General features: G+C 32.6%; 1 protein-coding gene and 1 long non-coding RNA gene across 2 annotated transcripts in view; one reads left to right on the top strand and one right to left on the bottom strand.

Annotated features, from left to right (window-relative positions):
* The first annotated feature begins 1042 nt into the window (after window positions 1-1042).
* LOC126890396 (uncharacterized) overlaps window positions 1043-23676 on the top strand; it is a 23108-nt gene continuing 474 nt past the window's right edge. Inside the window, exon 1 of the mRNA XM_050659296.1 lies at window positions 1043-1180. Coding sequence (XP_050515253.1) covers window positions 1112-1180 — 69 coding nt within the window. The 5' untranslated portion in view covers window positions 1043-1111. The remainder of the gene's footprint in view (window positions 1181-23676) is intronic.
* LOC126890400 (uncharacterized) overlaps window positions 23222-23676 on the bottom strand; it is a 13970-nt gene continuing 13515 nt past the window's right edge. Inside the window, exon 2 of the long non-coding RNA XR_007700307.1 lies at window positions 23222-23573. This is a non-coding gene — a long non-coding RNA (uncharacterized LOC126890400). The remainder of the gene's footprint in view (window positions 23574-23676) is intronic.

Below are 23676 nucleotides of genomic sequence, written 5' to 3'. Positions count from 1 at the left end.
ATGAAGAAGAGGAAATGGTAGCTGTTTCTGCGGCATTGTTTATGCTACGATATGAATGCACAGAGTACTGGGTTCATAAAATAAACGAACGTAGACACGAATTTGGTGAATATCATCTTGTGCTAATTGTTCCTCCATATTTAAACGTATAAAATGTACTTATAAAATATGCAAACAAACTCCCGGCGCTGTCTTTATGTTTTAACACACTGTCACACTCTGACGAAAATCTAACCGCGTTAGATATTGAAAACACGCGTTAAGATGTTTTAAAGCGTGTTGTCGGTTTCTGACGACAAATCACAATAATATGTGTACATCTATTCAAAATAACGTAAAAGATATTTCTGTGACACGTATTAATGCGTGTTAACACTACACGTGTTAACGCGTGTTTTCAATATCTAACGTGGTTAAATTTTCGTCAGAGAGTTACATAAAACATCAAGACAGCGCCGGGAGTTTGTTTACATATTTTATAAGTACATTTTATACGTTAAATATGGAGGAATAATTAGCAGAACATGATATTCACCAAATTCGTGTCTACGTTCGTTTATTGGATGAACCCAGTACTCCCTGCATTCATTTCGTAGCATAAGCAATGCCGCAGAAACAGCTATCTACCATTTCCTTTTCTTCATCTAACCAATCCATCTCTTATTTTAGGTGCTCCATTATATTGTAAGTACTACTTCACTAGTTTGAAAATCAAAATGTCAGCATAACACACGTTTTGCAACACAGATATGTGTCCGGCCTATCTGATATGTCGTATTCTGACGTGCCGTGTTGACACGTATAAATAATGTGTCCTTAGCGTTAGTCTTTAAAGTAATTATTTACTATTATAACATACTATTTATTCCACTGGAATCTTTGTTTGTTTTAAAGTCATTAAGCTTCAATAATTAAAGTGCTAATAACTAATATTTTATTTTTAAAAAGACCAATTATGATATGAAACATCATAAATTGTTTACTAACGAAGAACGTCTTTATTTTGAAAAATATAATTATTTAACTTCTAATTATATTTTAAAACTATAAAGGCTGCATATTACTTATTACTGCACATTATAACGAAGCTTCTAGTCTCTTCTTGTCAAAAATGAATTCGTTATTTTTGTATATTACTATTATTACATTGACTGCTGTCAATTTCAAACCCGTACAACTGGTGAGTTGATTATATATTTTTTTACTTGGCATCCTTAATAGACTGGGGGATATTATACCTATTTTATCCTGTCTTTTGAAATAGTGGAAGGGTAGACGAGGTACTTACAATTTGTGGAAATATCCACAAATTTCCTATGACATTTCCTTGTAAAAATTAGATTTTTGTTAATTAATACATAGCCTCCCTCTCTAAAGGGAATTGAAATGGCGGACTAATTACCTCATTATAAGCGGATCTCGCTATATCAGACAACAATAATATTGAAATGTTTTGATGCCTCTTACATAGTTTATTAGGTGTCGATGGTCGACCTGAACAATGAAAATTCGTACCATCGTAAATTGTAACTTTCCTGCAATATGTATTCAATATCGGTCGATTGATAAACAGAAAGAAGTTTATTGCAGGTAGTGTTTATTACACCACTGGCCTCGATAATAACACATATGTTGGGAATTTCTATATACAAGCAGTTGGGGTATTTATTTGTAGCCATTACTTCGCTAAAAGCAGGTAAAAAAACATATTCTTAGATTTCATTTTTCCTTGTTATAACCAATTATGCCTCGTTATAGAGGTCTTATAGTTTAATAGGAATTTCGTGGGACATCTAGCGTACCTCGTTATAAGCGAAACAACGTGTTCGTTATAGAGAGAGTTCACTGTAATTAGTTGCAATGAAACATCAAGGGAAAGTTCAATTGGTGGCTGCACATGATAATTGACATTCTTATTGGTGATATTCTGTATCTTTTTCTCATGAGGATCTTTCAGTGCGTCACAGTTTTTCGATTTCTTTTTAACGCATTAAATTGTATGTGACAGAAAAAAACGCACGTCGGTGATTACATTTCGTCGGTGACATTTATAATATTTATTCTAGTTGTTCATAGATGGCGCTATAATCGCAAAATAATTATTTACTAATTTTATAATATATCTACGAATATAATCTGTACAATTTATAAGACTATACAAATCAACGAAAATACCATTTTATAAATGCAATAAATAAAATTGATTTGCTTTTATGCCAAATTGCAAATAAAATGTGACAACTGTCAGATTTAACTAAAATGTCATGTTAGAATGAATGTCATAAATGTGTATTATCACGGACTTACCTTTTTTTCTATCATTTGTGACGCACTTAAAAATGCTCATGAAAAGAAGCATACCTACCTGCGAAATATCTTCTGCAATAATCTATATAGTGTCAATCGCTATAGATTTCTGTTTGATTTATTATTTCTGCTTCATCAGCATCACTATAATCAGCTAAATCGTCACCTAACTGGTCTAAAATACAGTCCTGAACAGAATCATATAGACTTCTCAATCGATGTGTTCTTTCTCATATGAATCATATGAATTACATTTCAAGCTAAACACTAAAATAAAGTGAAATTAAATCAATTATATAACTAATGTAGTATGGTATAACTAGACCCAAACCCAGACATCCAAAGTGAAAGTTATCCTCCTACACCAGCGTTTCTCAACGTTTTACCATTTGCGCCCCAATTTTCCATAATTATTTTCACCGCCGCCCCCCCTCGTTCAATAACAATATATCTATGCAATAATAATATACTTTGAGCAGCATGAAACCTAATAAACTAAAAAGACATTGGGAAACGCTTCATGATTCATAGTGAATACATTAACAAACCCCGAGAATTCTTCGAGTTAAAATTAAAATGGCGTGAAAAGCAAAAATTACTTTTAATAAAAACTTTTACTGTGAATGAAATAGTTTTACTTGCCTCTTATAAAGTCTGATATTAAATAGCCAGATCTAAAAAGCCTAACACTATTGGTGAAGATCTTATATTACCAACTACAATCAAAATTGTAGAAACTGTGTTTGGATCCACTGTTGCTAAAAAATTGGAGTTTATACCTCTATCAAATGATACTGTTGCCCGCCGAATTGGTGATATAGCTGAATATGTACAGGATCAGGTAATCAGGAAGTTGCGTGAAAAGCTGTTTTCGATTCAGCTTGATGAGGCAACAGTAGCAATAAATATGCTCATTTTATTGCCTACGTTCGATTTTGTGATGGTAGAACAGTATTAGAACTACTTTTCTGCAAGCCAATAGAATTGATAGCAAAGTCTCTTGCATTATTTGCTATGTTAAATGATTATATAAATGAAGCAAAAATAGAGACACTGTATGATCAACAGAGAAGCTCTGGCTTGAATATTGTGCTAACTACGGTTGTAACAATAGTTAACTATCTACATAAAAATGAGACCTTTGAAAACTAGAATCTATTCTGTACTTTGCAAAGACATGGATGCGGTACATTCAGCATTATTATTTTATTGTGAGGCAAGATGGTTATTACGTGGGAAATTTTTACAACGTGTTTTGAAATATGACATGAAATCGCCAATTTTCTAAAAGAAGAAAAGAGGCCGCAAGCCAAGATGTTTCACGATGGTTTATTTTTGATGAAATTGAGTTACTTGGTTGATATATTCGAGAAACTAAATATTTTGAACTTACAACTTCAAGGGGCCAATACACATATATTTGATACGAATGATAAATAGTAGAAAATTGAAATTGTGGAGCAGAAATTTAAAGCAAAAAACCTAGAAATATTTGAAAATGTGAGTGAATGTTTTAAAACTTACCAGGTTGAAGAACAACACGTGAAAGTTGTTTTTGTAACCATTGAAAATCATTTAGCAATGCTGACAAAAATTTTTAAAAGATACTTTTTTGTCGACGACCAATTAATATGTACGTAATAGTTATGAGTGGGTCGGGAATCCGTTTCAAATTACACCCGAAAAGGAGTACTACTGTAGAAGAAGAAACCTTTATAGACTTCACAGCAAATGCCGAAATCAAGAAACAGTTTAATATTAGATCCCTCTTTGAATTTTGGGCAGGGGTAAATGATGAGTTTTCTACACTGAAAACCAGAGCGTTCCGTATACTCTTACCGTTTTCACCATCCTACCTATGCGAAACAGGATTTTCCGCGATGGCTGCTTTAAAGACCAAATATAGATCGCAGCTAAATATAGAGAAAGAACTGAGAGCGTCTATTTCTAATATTACACCCTGTTTCGATAAGCTTTGCTCTGCAAAACAGGCCCAAGGAAGTCACTAATTTACATTAAACTTGTTGATTTAGTATTCAGTGCTCATAACTATGTATAGCTCCTTGTTCATGGGTATTTTATTTTTTTGTTTGTCAGAATTATGTTTTGCTTTGATTTTAGTAAATTAGTCAATGTTTTAGGTGTTTTTTTTTATATTTTCACGCCCCCCCATTGCTAAAAGCGCGCCCCCATAGGGGGGCGCGCCCCACAGGTTGAGAAACACTGTCCTACACCAAATTGTTCTATATTATGGTCCACATAATGTTCAGAAAAAAGTCACACCATTTTGAGTGTCGGGTTTGGGGGGAGGGGGGAGAGGGGGGAGAAATCGGTAAATTCGTAGTTTTTTAGGTTTTTCGTAAATATTTCTAAAACTATACGATTTAGCATAAACAATATTCTATACAAAAATGTCTATATTAAATTTGAAATAAAAAAGGCCGTATGCATAATCTTTTTCAAATGAACGGTTTCAAAGTTACGGAGGTAGTATCCTATAATTGGCCCCAAAAAAGGCCTAACCTAAACATCCAAAGTAAAAGTTTTTCTCCAACACCAAATTGTTCTATATGGTCCACATATTGTTCAGTAAAAAGTTACAACCATTTTGAGCGTCCGGTTTGGGGGGAGATGGGGAGAAGTCGGTAAATTAGTAGTTTTTTAAGTTTTTCGTCCATATTTCTAAAACTATGCTTTAGCGTAAACAATTTTTTATACAAAAATGTTCTACATAAAATTTAAAACAAAAATGGTCCTATTCCTAAGGTTTTAATTGTTATAAAATCAACGGTTCCAGAGTTACGGAGGGTGAAAAGTGGGGGTTTTCGATAATTTTTATATTTTTTGGGCAATTTCCTACTGATTTTCTTTAACAGGATTGGGTTTTATAACCCAACTATTGTCAATCAGGTGGTATGGGAACGATATTTATTGTCGTTTTCTGTGCTACTTTGATTGCTAACTTACTTTGAAAAATAATTGTAATAAGTAATAATATATCAAATTTGCTATTTCAGTGGCCGATGGTATGTTAGTGATAAGCCCTTGAAGAAACGTCAACCTCACCACCCAAAATCATCATCAATTGCCCAAAAAATATAAAAACTTTTTAAAACCTACACTTTTCACCCTCCGTAAGTCTGGAACCGGTAATTTTATGACAATTATGTACAGGACCTTTTTTGTTTTAAATTTTATGTAGAACATTTTTGTTTAGAATATTGTATACGCTAAAAGCATAGTTTTAGAAATATTGACGAAAAACCTAAAATAAAACTATTAATTTACCGATTTCTGCCCATCTCCCCCCCCAAACCGGACGGTCAAAATGGTGTAACTTTTAACTGAACCATATAGAACAATTTGGTGTTGGGGGAAAACTTTTATTTTTGATGTCTGGGTTAGGCCTTTTTTTGGACCAATTATATTATACTGCCTCTGTAACTTTGGAACCGTTCATTTTAGAAAGATTATGCATTTTATTTCAAATTTAATGTAGAACATTTTTGTGCAGAAGGTTGTTCATACTAAACCGCATAGTTTTAGAAATATTGACGAAAAACGCAAAACACTACGAATTTACCGAATTGTCCCCCGCACCCCCCAAAACCCGACGCCCAAAATGGTGTGACTTTTTTCTGAACATTATGTGGACCACATAGAACAATAATTTGGTGTTGGAGGAGAACTTTCACTTTGGATGTCTGGGTTATGCCATCTTTTGGATCAATCTTATCATACTAATAGTAAAAATAAACTTTTTAAATATTTACATAATAGTATGACACAGTTGATCCAAAAAACGGGCACAACCCATGCAGACATCCAAAGGGAAAGTTATCCTTAAACACCAAATTGTTGTATATGGTCCACATATTGTTCAGTAAAAAGTCACACCATTTTGAGCGTCGGGTTTGGGGGGTAGGTGGGGGAGAATTCGGTAAATTTGGAGTTTTTTACGTTTTTCGTCAATATTTCTAAAAGTATGCTGTTTAGCGTAAACAATGTTCTATACAAAAATGTTCTACATTCAATTTTAAACAAAAAAAGGTCCTACGCATAATTATCCTAAAATGAACGGTTCCAAAGTTAAGGAGGTATTATATTATAATTGGTCCAAAAAAGGCCTAACCCGGTTATCTCAAATTAAAGTTTTCCTCCAACACCAAATTGTTCTGTATGGTCCACATATTGTCCAGTAAAAAGTTACACTATTTTGAGCGTCGAGTTTGGACGGTGGGGAGGGCAAAAGTCGGTAAATTAGAAGTTTTTTAGATTTTTCGTCAATATTTCTAAACGTAAGCGGTGTAACGTGAACAATATTCTATACAAAAATGTTCTACATCAAATTTGAAACGAAAAAGATCCTATGCATAATTGTTCTAAAATCAACGGTTCCGGAGTTACGGAGAATGTAAAGTAGAGGTTTTCCATATTTTTTACACTGTTTGAACAAATTATAACATTATTACGGAAGAAACTAATTTTTTTAACAGGATTTTATTTTGTAAATAAATACAATTTGCTATTTCATTGGTCGGTGGTATGTTACTGATAAGCCCTTAAAGGAACTCCAACCTCACCAAGAGGCGTCTACAGGCCTATGCCATATAAATCTCTGGTATGGAGAAACCTAATCTGAACTTTCTATGGACAATATCGCATGAATATCTTTCCATCAGTAAAATTTTCGTTTCAAATTTAGGGCCGGTTGTTCGAACGCTAATCAACAATGATCACTATCAAATATTTAATTACTGTCACCAAAACTGTCATTGTCAACTTTTATTGTGTTGCTGAAAACATAATTGATTAAAATTATGAGATTAGTTAATCAATTAACATAACAATTATTAACATAATTGATTAAGTAATTTCATATTATGTTTTCAGCAACCCAAACAAAGTTGACATTGCCAGTTGGTGACAGTAACTAAATATTTGATAATGATCATTGTTGATTAGCTTTCGAACAACCGGCCCTAAATGTAGAACATTTTTGTATAGAATATTGTTCACGATAAACCGCTTAGGTTTAGAAATATTGACGAAAAACCTAAAAAACCACTAATTTGCCGACTTCTCCCCTCCACACCATCCCTCAAACCCAACAATCAAAATGGTGTAACTTTTTACTGAACAATATGTGGACGATATAAAACAATTTGGTGTTGGAGGAAAACTTTTATTTTGGATGACGGGTTAGGCCTTTTTTGGACCATTTATACCATACTACCTCCGTAACTTTGGAACCGTTCATTTGAGAAGGATTATGCATAGAACCTTTTTTGTTTAAAATTCAGTGTAGAAGATTTTTTTGTAAAACATTGTTCACGCTAAACCGCATAGTTTTGGAAATATTGACGAAAAACGTAAAAATCTCTTAATTTACCAACTTCTCCCCCGCCTCCCCCCCCCAAACCCGACGCTTCAAATGGTGTGACTTTTTACTGAACAATATGTGGACTATATAGAACAATTTGGTGTTGAAGGATAACTTTCAATTTGGATGTCTGGATCTAATTATACCATACTATAAGTACTACTATATTTCAAAATAAAACTATAACTTTATTTTCTATCAAAATGAAAATACATTTTTTCGCCACGTAATATTCATATCTGCTGATTTGTAGCTGGAATATTGTGCGCGCCACTCATGTTTACCCCTTTTAACGGTATTTTATTTTTGTTTTTATAGACATAAAAAACAAGAAACTTTAATGTTACTCTGGGCTAATTAGCAAAATACAAGGCAATAGTTATTTTCCTAACAAGTGCAGAAAGTCATTCTTTTCCGGACGCGACTGCAGTTTGCCGAACGACGCGAAGCGGGAGTTCGGCAAGCAGTCGAGTGCGGAAAAGAGACCTTCTGCAAGAGTTAGGAACAATAATTTTTCTAAGAGTCTTTAAAAAATTACCAAATCTTAATCAATTAATTTAATTAGTATGAAAATACATACACAAATTAATTATTTGACAATATTGTCAAAACCAAACTTTCAATATAATTAGTTATAGCATGATGACGATCTTGGTTTCCATGACGATGATTCAAAACGACTGTTATTGTCTACCGATTTGACTTTCGAATATTATGTCAAAATAATTTTATTTCATCGAATTGTCGCGTTAATTTCATTAAAACAGGAACACAATAAGATATATTTGAAATAAATTAGTAAATAATATCTAAATATTAGTTTATTGCATGTATTATAATTACTTTAAGGCCATATTAACATATCTAAATTAACACGCGTGCGGAAAAGTAAAAACCGCGTGCGAAAAAGTAACACGCGTGCGGAAAAGTAACACGCGTGCGGAAAAGTGAAACTTTCTAAACTAAATTTCGTGCGCGAAAGCAGACATTTTTGCACGCTCGTAGAAAAAGTTATTTACCAGCAATTTTAATGCTGGAATCGAATCTTATGACCCTATATAGATATTAATAATATAGGTATGCAAAGTCCGCATATAGTTTGCTACTTTTTTTAAAAAACAAAATGGCGCCCGAATATCGTGTTTTTTTTTAATTTTTGCTCTATAACTTTCAAGATTTGAACTTTACACAAAAACACTCAAAAAAATTCACCATAATTAAATTCTGCATAGAGACGTGTTTTTCCCGATTTACTTTGACGAAAATTTTTCCCGAAAAATGCGGGTTTTTCCAACAAAATCTTTTATTTTCTGCTAAAATTTTATATAAATAATTGTTTATCACTAATTAAACCACTTGGCAATATAAAATCTCTCTTCGTATAGATTATAATTCCAGAAGCCGATGGAAATTAAATAAACAGTTTAGCAACAATTGAATTGTTAATGAAAGAATTACGGTCGCTATAATAACCACAATAATTATGATACTTAAGAATAACTATCATTTTTGTATAAAAAGACACTGTACTTATCTAATGCACTTTACAGAGTTGAAATTAGACTATTTATTCGGTCTCCGTATTATTTTAAAATTATAAACAATTTTTGTCTTATAAACAAATAGAATTTCTCGGGAAATATTAAATTAAATTAAATCATGAAAATGGTATGGGAAAAAAATTGCAGGACGCTTCTTAAAAAAAAACGTTTAATTGTGATAAGTGGTTCCTGAGATACAACCGGTTAAAATTGACCGGCATTTACGGCAAAGATATAAACAGCAGGATCATAATTTTCGAACCATCACCTTTTTATTTTTGTCCTCTTTCTCCACATTAATTTTCATATCTTTAAAATACTCATATATAACATATATTATTATAATAAAAACTATCGATATTACGAGTGAAAATTGCCAAAAATAACAAAATTCTAATCAAAAATTAAGTTGGAGAAAATGTAATCTCAATGTTCAAAATCGGTACACGTTAAAAAAATGCATTTTCTCGGCTTCCCATGGAGCTCATTCTTTTTTTGCTCCTACGTAACTCGAGTAGAGCCATCTAGTTAACTTATTATTAAATGTCAAACTCGCTTTTGTTTTGTTATAATACATTAATTTTTTTATAAGGAAAGAAAACTACATATTTTTTGAAGTTGTAGACTTTTTTTTTTAAACTTACTACAAGTGTACCTTATAACGTTAAAAACAAAAATATTCTAATTTGAAAGCTGTATAATTATTTAAACAATCTTTATTTAAACAAATTAAAAAATTTTGTTATAATATATAAATTAATTTATTATAACAGAACAAAAGCAACTTTGACATTCAATAATGCGTTAGTTAGATGGCTCTACTCGAGTCACTTGGGAACAAAAAAAGAATGAAGAAAATTACTCCATGGGAAGCCGAGAAAATGCATTTATTTAACATGTACCGATTTTGAACTTTGAGATTACATTTTCTCCAACCTCATTTTTGATTGGAATTTTGCTATTTTTGGCAATTTTCACTCGTAATATCGATAATTTTTATTATAATAATATATGTTATGAGTATTTTAAAGATTTGAAAATTGGAGTGGAGCAACAGGATAAAAATAAAAAGGTGATGTTTTAAAAATTATGATCCTATTGGTTATATCTTTGCCGTAAATGCCGGTCAACTTTGACCGGTCGTATCTCAGGAACCACTCATCATAATTAGACGTTTTTTCTTTTTCAAGAAGCGCCCTGCCGCTTTTTTTCCAATACCGTTTTCATGATTTAATTTAATTTAATATTTCCCGAGATATTCTATTTGTTTATAAGCCAAAGAATTGTTTATTATTTTAAAAAATTCCTGAGGCCGCTTAAATAGTCCAATTTCAAGTCTGTAAGGTGCATTGGATAGGTATTTTTAGAAAAAAATCATAGTTATTCTTATGTATCATAATTATTTGGTTATTATAGCGACCGTAAATTTTTAATTAACAGTTCAATTGTTACTAAACTGTTCATTCAATTTCCATCGGCTTATGGAATTATAATCTATATGAAAAGAGATTTTATATTACCAAGTTATTTAGGCTTGTTTGAGTTGAAAATTAAAGCTTTTGTTGGAAAAATCGCATTTTCCTGGGAAAATTTTCATCAAAGTAAATCGGGAAAACACGTCTCTATGCAGAATTTAATTACGGTGAATTTTTATTTGGGTGTTTTAGGTGTAAAGTTAAAATCGTTGGAGTCATAGAGCAAAAATTAAAAAAAAACATGATTTTCGGGCGCCATTTTTTTTTATAAAAAAAGTAGCACACTATCTGCGGACGTTGCATTCCTATTAATATATACAATCATATTCATTCGAAGAAGCACTCGAATTGTAGTGCTATCGACGAATCCTAAAGATATCGTGGGTTTCGCACACTTCCAATGAAGATGTTCTTCAAATGATGAATTCAGAACGTCTGCTCATAAGCATCATAAAGAGGAGAATATCAGAATACTTCGGCCATATAATTCGAGGACCTAAATACTATCTGCTTCACCTTATAATACAAGGAAAAGTGGAGGTAAAGAGATGGATTGGTCGAAAGAAACTTTCATGGATGCGTAATATTAGACCGATAGAGAAAGGCTTCTAGACCAGGGCGCATCTGTAAAAATATTAGTACATTTGGACGTTGAAAGGTGAGTCAAATTTTTTTGCACAAATTGCTTAAAAATAAATCAAATAATAATATTTGAATTATCCTCCCTCTCAAAAAGGTCCGGAACATTGTTTAAATAATCAAAATGTCAAAAAATTAAGGAAAAATTCGATTTTTTTCATCGTTTTTTGATTATAACTTTAAAAGTATTCATTTTCGAGAAAAGTTGTACAAACATAAAAGTTGCATGATTAAATTTCCTACAATATTGAGTTGGTTAAAAATTTAAAAAATAGTCACCCTTGTTGAAAAATAGCAATAATTGCGAAAAAACCATACAAAAACAAGTATTCGCATTTTACGTTTTTCAACCATTTATGCTACACTTAGGACCTTTATATTGCACCCAGAAAAACTTTGTGATACATTAAAACAATACTGTAAATTTCATTTCAACCGATCATTAAGATCGGTTTAATAGATTTTGCAAAATTTATTTTGCATCCAGCTTTCGTAAAAAAAAATTCATTTTTTCAAAATCTTACAGGACTGAAAATAAAGCAGATAGCAAGTTGAAATTTTTTTTGCGGATAGAAGTGTACTGTACCTTTCATTTGCAATTCTGCAAAATTAAAATCGATTAACACCACGGCGTCAGGAATTTTTTTAAATAAACATTAATTATTGGTGCTACGCGCAGGACAGCGGATAGTTTGATCTGATTGGGCATTCCAATGACCTTTGATAATGATTGATACATTTTAATTTTTATTAAATTTCGATATAAATAAATAAATTTGTTTATTGCAAAATAAAAACACATACTATATCCTTTGAAATAACACTTTTTTAGCGAAAACTTTCTTTGTTCATATCTTTTATCTTGGAGAATAAAAGTTTATTATTTTTAAACATATGCAATTGTTTAAACAATATTTCACAAGCAATAATAAAATTTGTTTGATTTTTGTGGAATTAAAATATTAAAATACAACAAAATATAGAGTAAGAAAATAATATATTATCGCACCAAAAATTATTGTTTATTTAAAAAATTTTCTGACCTCGTGGGAATTAATCGATTTTCATTTTGCAAATTGCAAATGAAAGGTACAGTATACCTCTATAAGCAAAAAAAAAATTCAACTTGCTATCTGCTTTATTTTCAGTCCTGTAACATTTTGAAAAAATGAATTTTTTTTTTGCGAAAGCTGGATTGCAAAATTTATTTTGCAAAATCTGTTGAACCGATCTTAATGAAATTTACAGTTTTGTTTTACTGTATCATAAAGTTTTTTTGGATGAAATATAAAGGTCCTAAGTGTAGCATAAATGGTTGAAAAACGTAAAATGCCAATATTTGTTTTTGTATGATTTTTTCGCAATTATTGCTATTTTGCAACTAGGGTGACTATTTTTTAAATTTTTAACCAATTCTATATTGTAGGAAATTGAATTATGCAACTTTTATGTCAGTATAACTTTTCTCGGAAATGAACACTTTTAAAGTTATAATCAAAAAACGAAGAAAAAAATCGAATTTTTCCTTAATTTTTTGATATTTTGATTATTTAAACAATGTTCCGGACCTTTTTGAGAGGGAGGATAACTCAAATATTAATATTTGATTTATTTTCAAACAATTTCTGCAAAAAAATTTGAGTCACCTTTCAACGTCCATCTCAAAACAGATGCGCCCTGGACTATTCAGAAAATGGACCATGATAGTCGTGACGTCCAATCAATGTTGGCTACCTTGAAAAAGTTTTCCAAACAAAATAAACAGCTGTCTGGCACACGTGGTTTTTGTGGCAAAGTTTTATTTTCGTTTTTATAAATGGAATATATTGCTTGTAGTTATTTAATTTTTACAAAATGGTAATGTGTTGGGTACCAGATTAACCACTGCTCATATGTTGGGTAACCACTGCTCATAGAGGAGAACTTGCTAGTTTTTTAAGTTTCCGAAAGAGACTGATGTTTAAAAACAATGATTATCATTTGATATATTGTAAGTTCCTCTTCTTCACGTGCCATCTAAGCGACGGAGGTTGGCAATCATCATGGCTATTCTGATCTTAGATGGTGCTCCTCTGAATAGTTCGGTTGATGTGCATCCGTACCATTCCCTCCAGTTACGCAACCACAAGATTCGTCTCCTTCCTACACTTCTCTTGCCCTATATCTTCAGGATTCTTCTATACACCCACAGTTCAAATGCTTCCAACTTTTTAGTAGTCGATGCGTTAAGTGTTCATGCTTCTATCCCGTAAAGCAGAGTTGAGAAAATATAACACCTTGCCAGCCTAACTCTCAAGTATAATTTCAGTTCTCTTGCACAAACTACCTTTCTCATTTTATTGAAGATTGTTCTTGCTTTCTCTATTCGAACTTTGATTTCTTTGGAATAATCGTTTGTGTGAGTAATTATTGTGCCAAGATAGTTGTAGTTTTCTACTTCTTCTAAAGTTTTACTTTTAATTGTCAGGTTTTCATCATTATTTTGGATTTTTGATATCCTCATAAATTTAGTTTTCTTGATGTTTATTGATAATCCATATTTTTCTCCATACTCAACTATCTGGTTCATTAGCTTTTGGAGGTTTTTAAGGTTGTCTGCTATTATGATAGTATCGTCCGCATATCTAATGTTGTTAATTGGCGTTCCACTTACCTTTATTCCTACTGTTTCTCCCTCAAGAGCTCTTTTCATAATTTCTTCAGAGTATGCATTGAATAGTAGTGGTGATAGTACACACCCCTGTCGTACTCCTCTTTTAATTTCGAACTCTTCTGATATGTGTTCGTTAATGCGTATGTGTGCTTGCTGTTTATAATATAGATTTGTTATAATTCGAAGGTCATTGTATTGTAATTGTTTTGCTTTAAGGACGTCCATTAGCTGTTTGTGGCGGACTTTATCGAAAGCCTTGTTGTAATCTATGAAACAGACGTACATATCCTGGTTCACGTCCAAGCATCTCTGGATTAGTATGTTGAATGTAAAGAGAGCTTCACGGGTACCTACGCCTCTACGGAATCCAAATTGGGTTTCTTCAATATCCATATTAAGTGTTTGGTAAATGCGTTTATGAATGATCTTTAAAAACATTTTAAGTGTGTGAGACATCAGGCTTATGGTGCGGTGGTCGGTGCATTCTCTAGCATTTTTCTTTTTTGCGAGACAAATAAATGTTGAGGTCAACCATTCATTGGGTATGTCACCCGACTGATAAATTTCATTAAAGAGCTTTAAGAGGACATGTATGTACTCATTTTCTATTATTTTAAGTATATCAATATGCAGTTGATCTGGCCCCGGGCTTTTTCCGTTACTGGTGTTTTTTAGTGCATACAATATTTCTTTCTTTGTAATTTCTACACTTGTTTCTCTGTTTTCGAAAGATATGTCTTCTAGGTTCCTCTTTCGTCGTCGAAAAGCTCTTCCATATATTATTTCCATCGTTTAAGCTTTTCGTCAGTCGTTATAATAGTGTTTCCATTTTTGTCTAAAAGACTTGTGTTGTGGTTTCTTTTTTGCAGCCCTGCCATTTCTTTGACCTTTTTATGCAGGTTGAATAGATCGTATTTGTTCTGAAGATCTTCTATCTCTTTACATTTTTCCTCATAGTAAGTTTGTTTTGTCTCTCTTATCTTTTTTCTGATTTCATTGTTAATTATTTTGTAATTGTGATTGTCTTCGTTGGTCCATCATGCCGTGTATCTCGTCGGTCATCCAGTTGTCTCTCTTTCGTATCGGTTCTTTTAATATCTCTTCGCATGGAACAAGTAGGCAATTTTTTAGTGTTTCCCATTGATGGTTTATCTCGTAGGTGTTACTATCTAATTTATCAAAGTTTTCGTATATTTTCTGTTGAAGTTTGTTTTTTATATCAACTTCTTTCAGTTTTCTAACATCTATATTTGGAGTTCTTTGGGGATTTCTAATACGTTTAAGCTTAAGCGTGACATTAGCTCTTATTAGGTTATGCTCTCATGTGACATCTGCTCCTGGATATGTTTTAACGGATTTGATGGTGTTACGATATCTCTATTTAATCAGTATAAATATAATCGATTTCGTTTCTTACCACTTTTTCCGGTTTATCTGCTGGTGAGCGCCATGTATATAACCGTCTCAAAGGTAATTTAAAGAACGTGTTTGTTATTATTACATTTTGTTCTTGGCAGTATTGTATTAGACGATCACCTCTATCGTTACGTTCCCCTAGTCCCTAGTTGGAAGAATGTTTCTACTTCATCTTCTGTTGCATCCGTCATTGGTGCATATACTTGGATCAAATTTAGTTTCGTGTGTGATGTCCTTATTTGTAGTATCACTCTTTCTGAGATTGTGACAAAACCCTCTATTGACTTTTTGACCTCTGTATTGACAATAATTGCTACTCCACGTCTATGTTGGTTATCAGTGTTTCCCGAGTAATATAAGGTACCGGTTTTGGTCGAAAAGCATCCTGAGTTAGGCCACCATGTTTCGCTTATTCCTAGTATATTTATATTAAGTCTTCTCATTTCTTGAAGGATGTTATGCATTTTACCCGGCTGATATATGCTTTTGACATTCCACGTACCTATCTTTGATTTCGTTAATTTTAATTTGTCTTGTTTCGGTGATTGACAAGGGTTTCGCCGGTTAACGACCTGGGAGTCCTTGTCTGTTCCTCCCCTGCCGGATCTTGGGCTCCGATTCCCATGATCGGTTTCTTTTTTTCTTTTAGTACTCATTGCCATGGTAATTGTACTAGAGATATCCAATTGGATCTTTAATACAGTGGTTTCTCCTTGCCTTCTGTATCCTTATGCCTTTGATCATTCACTTGATTCATTCGCCTTTGGTGCCAATTTCTTAGCGCCAGGACAAAAGAGTGCCCTTCCACTTACCAACTCATCTCCCCCCGAAGCCGTTGGTCAGTAAGTGTGGGATTGCTTATACCGTCAATCGCTCGGTGGAGTTTTCGCCATATCTGGCTACCCTGACTTAGTTTAGCCTGCAGACCAATGCAGTTGCCCGGGGTGTGGCACGTGGAGCCATAAGTGAGAGTTAGTTGTCTTATGTGGACCAGTTATCAAGAACCATCTCCCGTCTATGACGCTCGATGTGGTCGTTCCGATAAATGGTGCTACCTCTATAACACAACTTTACACCCCATATTGTAAGTACTAAAATATTATATAAAATATCTTTAAAACAGTTCAAAATTTCATTAATTTGAATTGATTATTTTTTGCCATTATTCCAATTAATCAAACCCACAGGATTTTCAAAACAAAATAAAATTACAAATGATTACACAAACCACGTGTATAATCAATTGACTCATCTTTGTTTTGATTGGAATTTTTTTTACGTTTTGAAGTCACACTATCACATCATCACGTAGCGCTACAACCCTATGTGGGTCCTGGCTGACTGTACAACTTTCTTCCAATTTGTTCGGTCTTCCATCAACCTAGGGTCAAATGGGATGTTCATTTTTGGGAGATCTGCTTGGATGTTATCTCTCCATCGTATTCTGGGACGTCCGAGTGGTCTTTTGCCTGTAGGAATCTCCTCCCATACTGCCGTGCTAGGCCCAAAGGCGGTAACTAACATTTCACAAAATGGTGGCAAAATCGATTTCAAAATTGAGTGCTAAAATTTTGGCCCGTAAGGGATTTATGGACTAGCTAATAGTTTTTATGCATGGATATATGCCCCAGTTTATTAAGGGAACCATTAATTATATTTTAAAACAAAGTTTTATATAAAAAGAGGTAGATACCGCTAAAACGTTTTATCGAAACTTACTATAAAACTAAGCCTATTAGCGGTATGTGGTTTACAGTTGTGATTGATATGAAATAAAAAGCTTTTCTGTGTATTACAGTTTATTAAACTGAACGAATTAAAGTACTATTAAATGTTATTATTTTGTTGAGCTTCAATATGACAACAACAAATTGACAATATTTAGTTGTAGTTATATCTGTTTCTTTCAAGAGTCAATAAATACATATTGGTTCATTAATATTAATGTTCTATTTGTGATTCAATATAGACAATTTAATAGACCACCAAACAATATAATTTGTGTCTGGTACATATACAAAACCTATTTAGTATTACAATACAATGGTATTACCTCATAATTAACATTTTTGTAAAATCTTTTATAGTGCGTCTAATAATTTGGGCAGAACTGTACTTATACTAAACAGAATTCGTTCAGATTGTTATAGATGTTTAACCCGGCACCTGCCACGTGGCTTTGCAAGGCGCCAACTGCCACGTGGGTTGCTCACAGCACCCCTTAAAAATTTTCTCTGATCTACTTGTTTAAAAAACAAAATAATGTGTTAAGTAACACAAGAATATAAAAAAAACATGTTTTATTAACTTATTAGCCACTAATATGTTATAAAATTTAAAAAATAAAATGAAAAAGGTGTTATAAGCAAATTAGCAAGTACCAAGCCATAATAAATGAAGTCAGGTAAAATATCTAAAAAAATTAAGATTTAGTGAGTATAGGGTCTATTATTAATAATTTAAATAAGTTATTTCAATAAAAAATGTAAATTTGACCTGTTTATCAAAAATACAAAAAAAAATTAAAACTTAAAGTGCCAGATGACGACACCCCAATTCGATTTTAGTGCTATAAGTTCAGAATGACACTAAATAACCACTTCAAACACTAACACATCTATGCTATATAATATTATAGAAAGCTACTATGACGCACAGCTCCGTTACCAAACTTGAAATACCAAATATTTGATAAAAATGTGTTATGGGGTGCTGGTAGCACCCTACGTGGCAGGTGCCGGGTTAAACATCTGCTGAAGCGTTTTAAAGAATTCTTCAACTGTGAATGTGATTGTAAACCATACTTTTGACTTTCTCGGCTATTTTTATTTTGTTTCTTAGCGACAAAGGTTTGCTATTTTACGACAGGCCTGAGTTATTATAGAGCTTCAAGATTTTTATGATCGCCGACACCTGCCCTAATATTATTATGTATTGTTATATTATTGGGTATTTCACAATATTATATTTGGGAAAATACCATAATTTACAGTAATTAGGGCAAATTTTAACATTTTATTAGTTGTATTGTACAAACTAGTTATATGTTATGATTAAAATATGATGACCATTGTCTTTTAGACCGAAAAATACCTAATTATGGGATATATAAGATTTTTAAAATATGCAAACAAATTTTTGGATTATTATTCAGGTACCTGACGCATTCTTAGAAAATTTATAAAGGAATAAAACCAGCATTTTTGTATAAAACTTACGTAAAGAATTCTCAAAAGATTAAATAAAGATATCCCAAATCTACAATCCCGTATCTATAATAGCATTGTATAACTAGACTACTAGACATTATCTAGTTAAACAATGATATTAGCTTGTATTTAAACAAAAAAAAAGCAATCAATGGGACTGCTAATTCTAATCCCATGTACGACCAACAAAGGGTTTAAACATACAGAAAACTGAAACAAACCTTGAAACAAAGTATGAAACAAACCTTGCGCCACCCGTGTTGAGCTGCCCCCCCCCCACTTGCAAAAATTAAAAAACAAATAGCCCTGATTTATGAGCTATTTATGAGCTCTCATATTCCGCAAACTAAAAATTTTGAGCTCGTTCCACTGAGCAGGAATTTAATACCCTAGTGGGGGGGGGGGCTGAGTCAGCCCCCCCCCACTACTTAAAAATAGGAATATTGAATCGGTTTTTGCGGCAGAATTACGAGCTATTTATGAGCTCTTGAAATTATATAGTTTCGATTTTTGAGCTCATCCCCTTCACCCCCAAACAACCCTTTAATTGATTTAACTTAAGAGAAAGATGCTGAGAAAACTTAAAATATATCGTATTGCGGATATAATTCCTATAGCTTATATACTCTAAGAATAAACTATTAAATCAAGGGCATTTCGATTATTGAGCTACAAACCCTTCGCAAGAAAACCACCCTATCTTCCCGGCTTAAGAGAAAGTTGTACTTAAAATGCGTTAAACTAATTATTTGGCGACTACATATCATTTAATAATTTATAAGCTTCCAAATTACGCGCATTTAGATCAGTAAATTGCAATTTATTTTATATAGTGCAGTCACTGAAGGTAAAAATCAACGATTACCTTCAAGTTCGGTGAACCTTCATCGATTTTCACGAAAATTGGTCAGTGGTTAGAGGATACGTCAAGAAACAAAGGTGACATGGTACCACCTTGCGCCTTTACCCTGAGGGTGGATACCGCCCCTTCTCGGGGGTGAAAATTATTTTATAAAAAATAACTGCACAAATCAATAAAAGAACAAATTAAAAGCAAAATTTATTATATAAAGTTAATAAAATAAGTCAATACTTTTTAAGTTATTAAAGATCAAAGATTTTAATTATTTGTGAAAAAAATGCATGTTTTGAAGAGGTTTTTTTGTAAATCACTGAAAAACTGTAAGTTTTTACAAAAAAGTTAATAGTAGTTTAATTCGTATAGCTTATATTCTAAGAATAAACTCTTAAATCACGCACCTTTCGATTATATAGCTACAACCCCTTCGCAAGAAAACGACCCCATTTTCCCGGCTTAAGAGAGAGTTGTTCTTAAAATAATTTAAATTGATTATTTGGCGACTACATATCGTTTAATAATTTATTAGCTTGCAAAATATACGCATCTCAATTAATGAATTGCCATTTTCTTTCTATAGTGCAGTCACTGAAGGTAAAAATCAACTATTACCTTCGATTTCGGTAAATCTCCATTTATTTTCACGAATTGACAATAACAACTTGGGGTTTTAGCCTGGGGTATATGTCACCCCTTCTCGGGAGTGAAAATTACTTTATTAAAAATAACCCCACAAATCGAGAGAGGGACAAATTTTAAGCAAAATTTGTTATATAATGTGATTAAAATAAATCAATACTTTTTGAGTTATTAAAGATCAACTATTTTAATTTTTGGAAAGAAAATGCATGCTTTAGAGCGATTTTTCATAAATGACTCAAAAACTGTAAGTTTTTACAAAAAAGTTTTCATCACTAAAATGAAGCTAATAAAAAATATAATAAATTGCTTACTTGAAAAACCTTTAATGTTAATTTAAAGTAAGTTATTGGTAATTAAATGTATATTTTTTTCCGCGACTGTTCAAATCTAAGGGTTCAAGCTTAAATAACGGGAAAAAGATGCATTTTATAACACTTAGGTACTAAATACTTGTCAAAGTACTACCCATCATATAAGATATCTATACCCATCAATAATACTATACCCATCAAAAATAAGATCCAGAAAAAGTTGATAGTATCAAAATCCGCTCACGAATTTTCGTGAAAATGAATGGAGATTTACCGAAATCGAAGGTTATAGTTGATTTTTATCTTCAGTGACTGCACTATAGAAAGAAAATGGCAATTCAATAATTGAGATGCGTATATTTTGCGAGCTCATAAATTATTAAACAATATATAGTCGACAAATAATTAATTTAAATTATTTTAAGTACAACCCTCTCTTAAGCCGGGAATATGGGATGGTTTTCTTGCGAAGGGGTTGTAGTTCAATAATCGAAGGGCGCGTGATTTTAGAGTTTATTCTTAGAATATAAGCTATACGAATTAAACTACTATTAACCTTTTTGTAAAAACTTACAGTTTTTCAGTGATTTACAAAAAACCTCTTCAAAACATGCATTTTTTTTCACAAATAATTAAAATCTTTGATCTTTAATAACTCAAAAAGTATTGACTTATTTTATTAACTTTATATAATAAATTTTGCTTTTAATTTGTTCTTTTATTGATTTGTGCAATTATTTTTTATAAAATAATTTTCACCCCCGAGAAGGGGCGGTATCCACCCTCAGGGTAAAGGCGCAAGATGGTACCATGTCACCTTTGTTTCTTGACGTATTCTCTAACCACTTACCAATTTTCGTGAAAATCGATGAAGGTTCACCGAAATTGAAGGTAATCGTTGATTTTTACCTTCAGTGACTGCACTATACAAAATAAATTTCAATTTACTGATCTAAGTGCGCGTAATTTGGAAGCTTATAAATTATTAAATGATATGTAGTCGCCAAATAATTAGTTTAACGCATTTTAAGTACAACTTTCTCTTAAGCCGGGAAGATAGGGTGGTTTTCTTGCGAAGGGGTTGTAGCTCAATAATCGAAATGCCCTTGATTTAATAGTTTATTTTTAGAGTATATAAGCTATAGGAATTATATCCGCAATACGATATATTTTAAGTTTTCTCAGCATATTTCTCTTAAGTTAAATCAATTAAAGGGTTGTTTGGGGGTGAAGGGGATGAGCTCAAAAATCGAAACTATATAATTTCAAGAGATCATAAATAGCTCGTAATTCTGCCGCATAAACCGATTCAATATTCCTATTTTTAAGTAGTGGGGGGGGGGCTGACTCAGCCCCCCCCCCTAGGGTATTAAATTCCTGCTCAGTGGAACGAGCTCAAAATTTTTAGTTTGCGGAATATGAGAGCTCATAAATAGCTCATAAATCAGGGCTATTTGTTTTTTAATTTTTGCAAGTGGGGGGGGCCAGCTCAACACGGGTCCTTGCGCCTGTATAGGCTGAACATAGTTTTTTTTGGACGGGGTCGAGTTCGCTCCCAATGGTAAGAATTTTACCTGAACTAAAAAAGGTAGAGTCCGAATTGGCTCCCATAGACAAAATTTATTTTACCTAAACATGTCGAAAATATCACCCAGCGTTGTCACTTCTTTCAAATTTCCTCTTTTTGTTAGAAACAGGTACCTTCCTAGAAATATCTATGGGAAAGGAGGAAGACCTAACCCTTCGGTCCTAACTTAACTTTCGGGAATTAGAGTGTAGAGCGCAAACCGGCTGATTTCAGGTAAGAGCGCAAAACGGTTGAGCGCATACCGGCCGACACCGATAATTTGTGTTAAAATTGCCGCATATGCCAATCTTAAACTAAAACAAACTCTAAAAGTATTTGTCTAAAAGTATAATTTTCCTATAAAAAATCTATATCACTATGTAAGTTTCCTAAGCAGTATAAATATTACACGATTTGGCAAAAATATCTAATGTTTCCGCGATTATATGAGAGCCTACCCGTATTCATGCGGGAGCCAATTCGTACCCTTCTAAAATATACCTGAACGAAGCGGAGCGAACTCGACTTCACCTTTTTTTTCACCTCTTGTAATTGCTTTACAATAAATTTTTCTCTTTCTACAATATTGTCTTCAGTGGTATCACCTCGTGGTTCACAACTCTTACTCGACTCTACTTGATTTTATGACCTATTTTAAGTCTCTTTTTCTAAAAATGTTTGTGGACAGCGTGTGGATATATTATTAAGTTTTTAAAACCTAATTAAAAAAAGACATATTTTTTAAATATGAAAATCTCTTACTGCCTAATTCAAGATATAAAAAATCGTCCACTTGGGGCAGATTCATATTGTTTAGGACAACATAATTTGGTTAATTCTTGAAATATTATAAACAAAAATGAAAATACATTTCAATAGATATAATAAACTCGAAAATTTCTTACCATCCTCGCTAACTATTTCTTTTACTAACTATCTAATGCCATCCCCTCTTTGTGAACACACACACACAACTCTTTTAACTAACACAATAATTTATTGTAAAGTTTACAGTAAATTATTAAACGCCGAATTTACTTTGTAATACTAAGGCGATTTGGCGGTTTCTAAATGTAGGCGTAGCATTCTTGAAAGTAGATTAGCGGTAAGTGCAATATGCTAAGGTATATGGACGGCAACTGTAGCAGATACCGTCAAAACGCCAGAGTATTTAACATTTGCCGCCAAATGGCTTAGTATTTTAACTGAAAAATGTAGATACCGCTAACAAAATTGCAATTTTATTTAAAATATAATGCTTCTACAACTCCAAAAACTTTATAAATATATACTAAATACCCTATTTTACATAAAAATACAAAAATCCCATTTACGATAAAAAATCAGTTCCCGCCTTTGGGCTTAGCACGGCAGCATACCAGTCTTACAAGTATCTCGTTATGAAGTCTGTGCACGTGGCCTGCACATCTTAGTCGCTGTGATTTAATTTCTTGGACAATATCGCTGTCATTGTAGAGTTCTTTCAATTTGAAGTTGGTTCTGATCCTATCACACTATCACGGTCCAGTGTAAACATGATGACGGCCAATGGCTGAATACAGACACGGCACCTAAAAAAGAAGAAGTAGTTTGTGTATAAGCCCGGAGTTACCTTATGATGCCAAGGATGCTTTAAAAGATACTTTAAAATTTATATTACTATTAATTTTGTCT

This window comes from Diabrotica virgifera, chromosome 8 (assembly GCF_917563875.1).
Source record: "Diabrotica virgifera virgifera chromosome 8, PGI_DIABVI_V3a".
NCBI classification, from domain to species: Eukaryota; Metazoa; Arthropoda; class Insecta; order Coleoptera; family Chrysomelidae; genus Diabrotica; species Diabrotica virgifera.
Note: the sequence above shows the minus strand (reverse complement) of the source record. Positions and strands in the feature narration are given on the sequence as shown.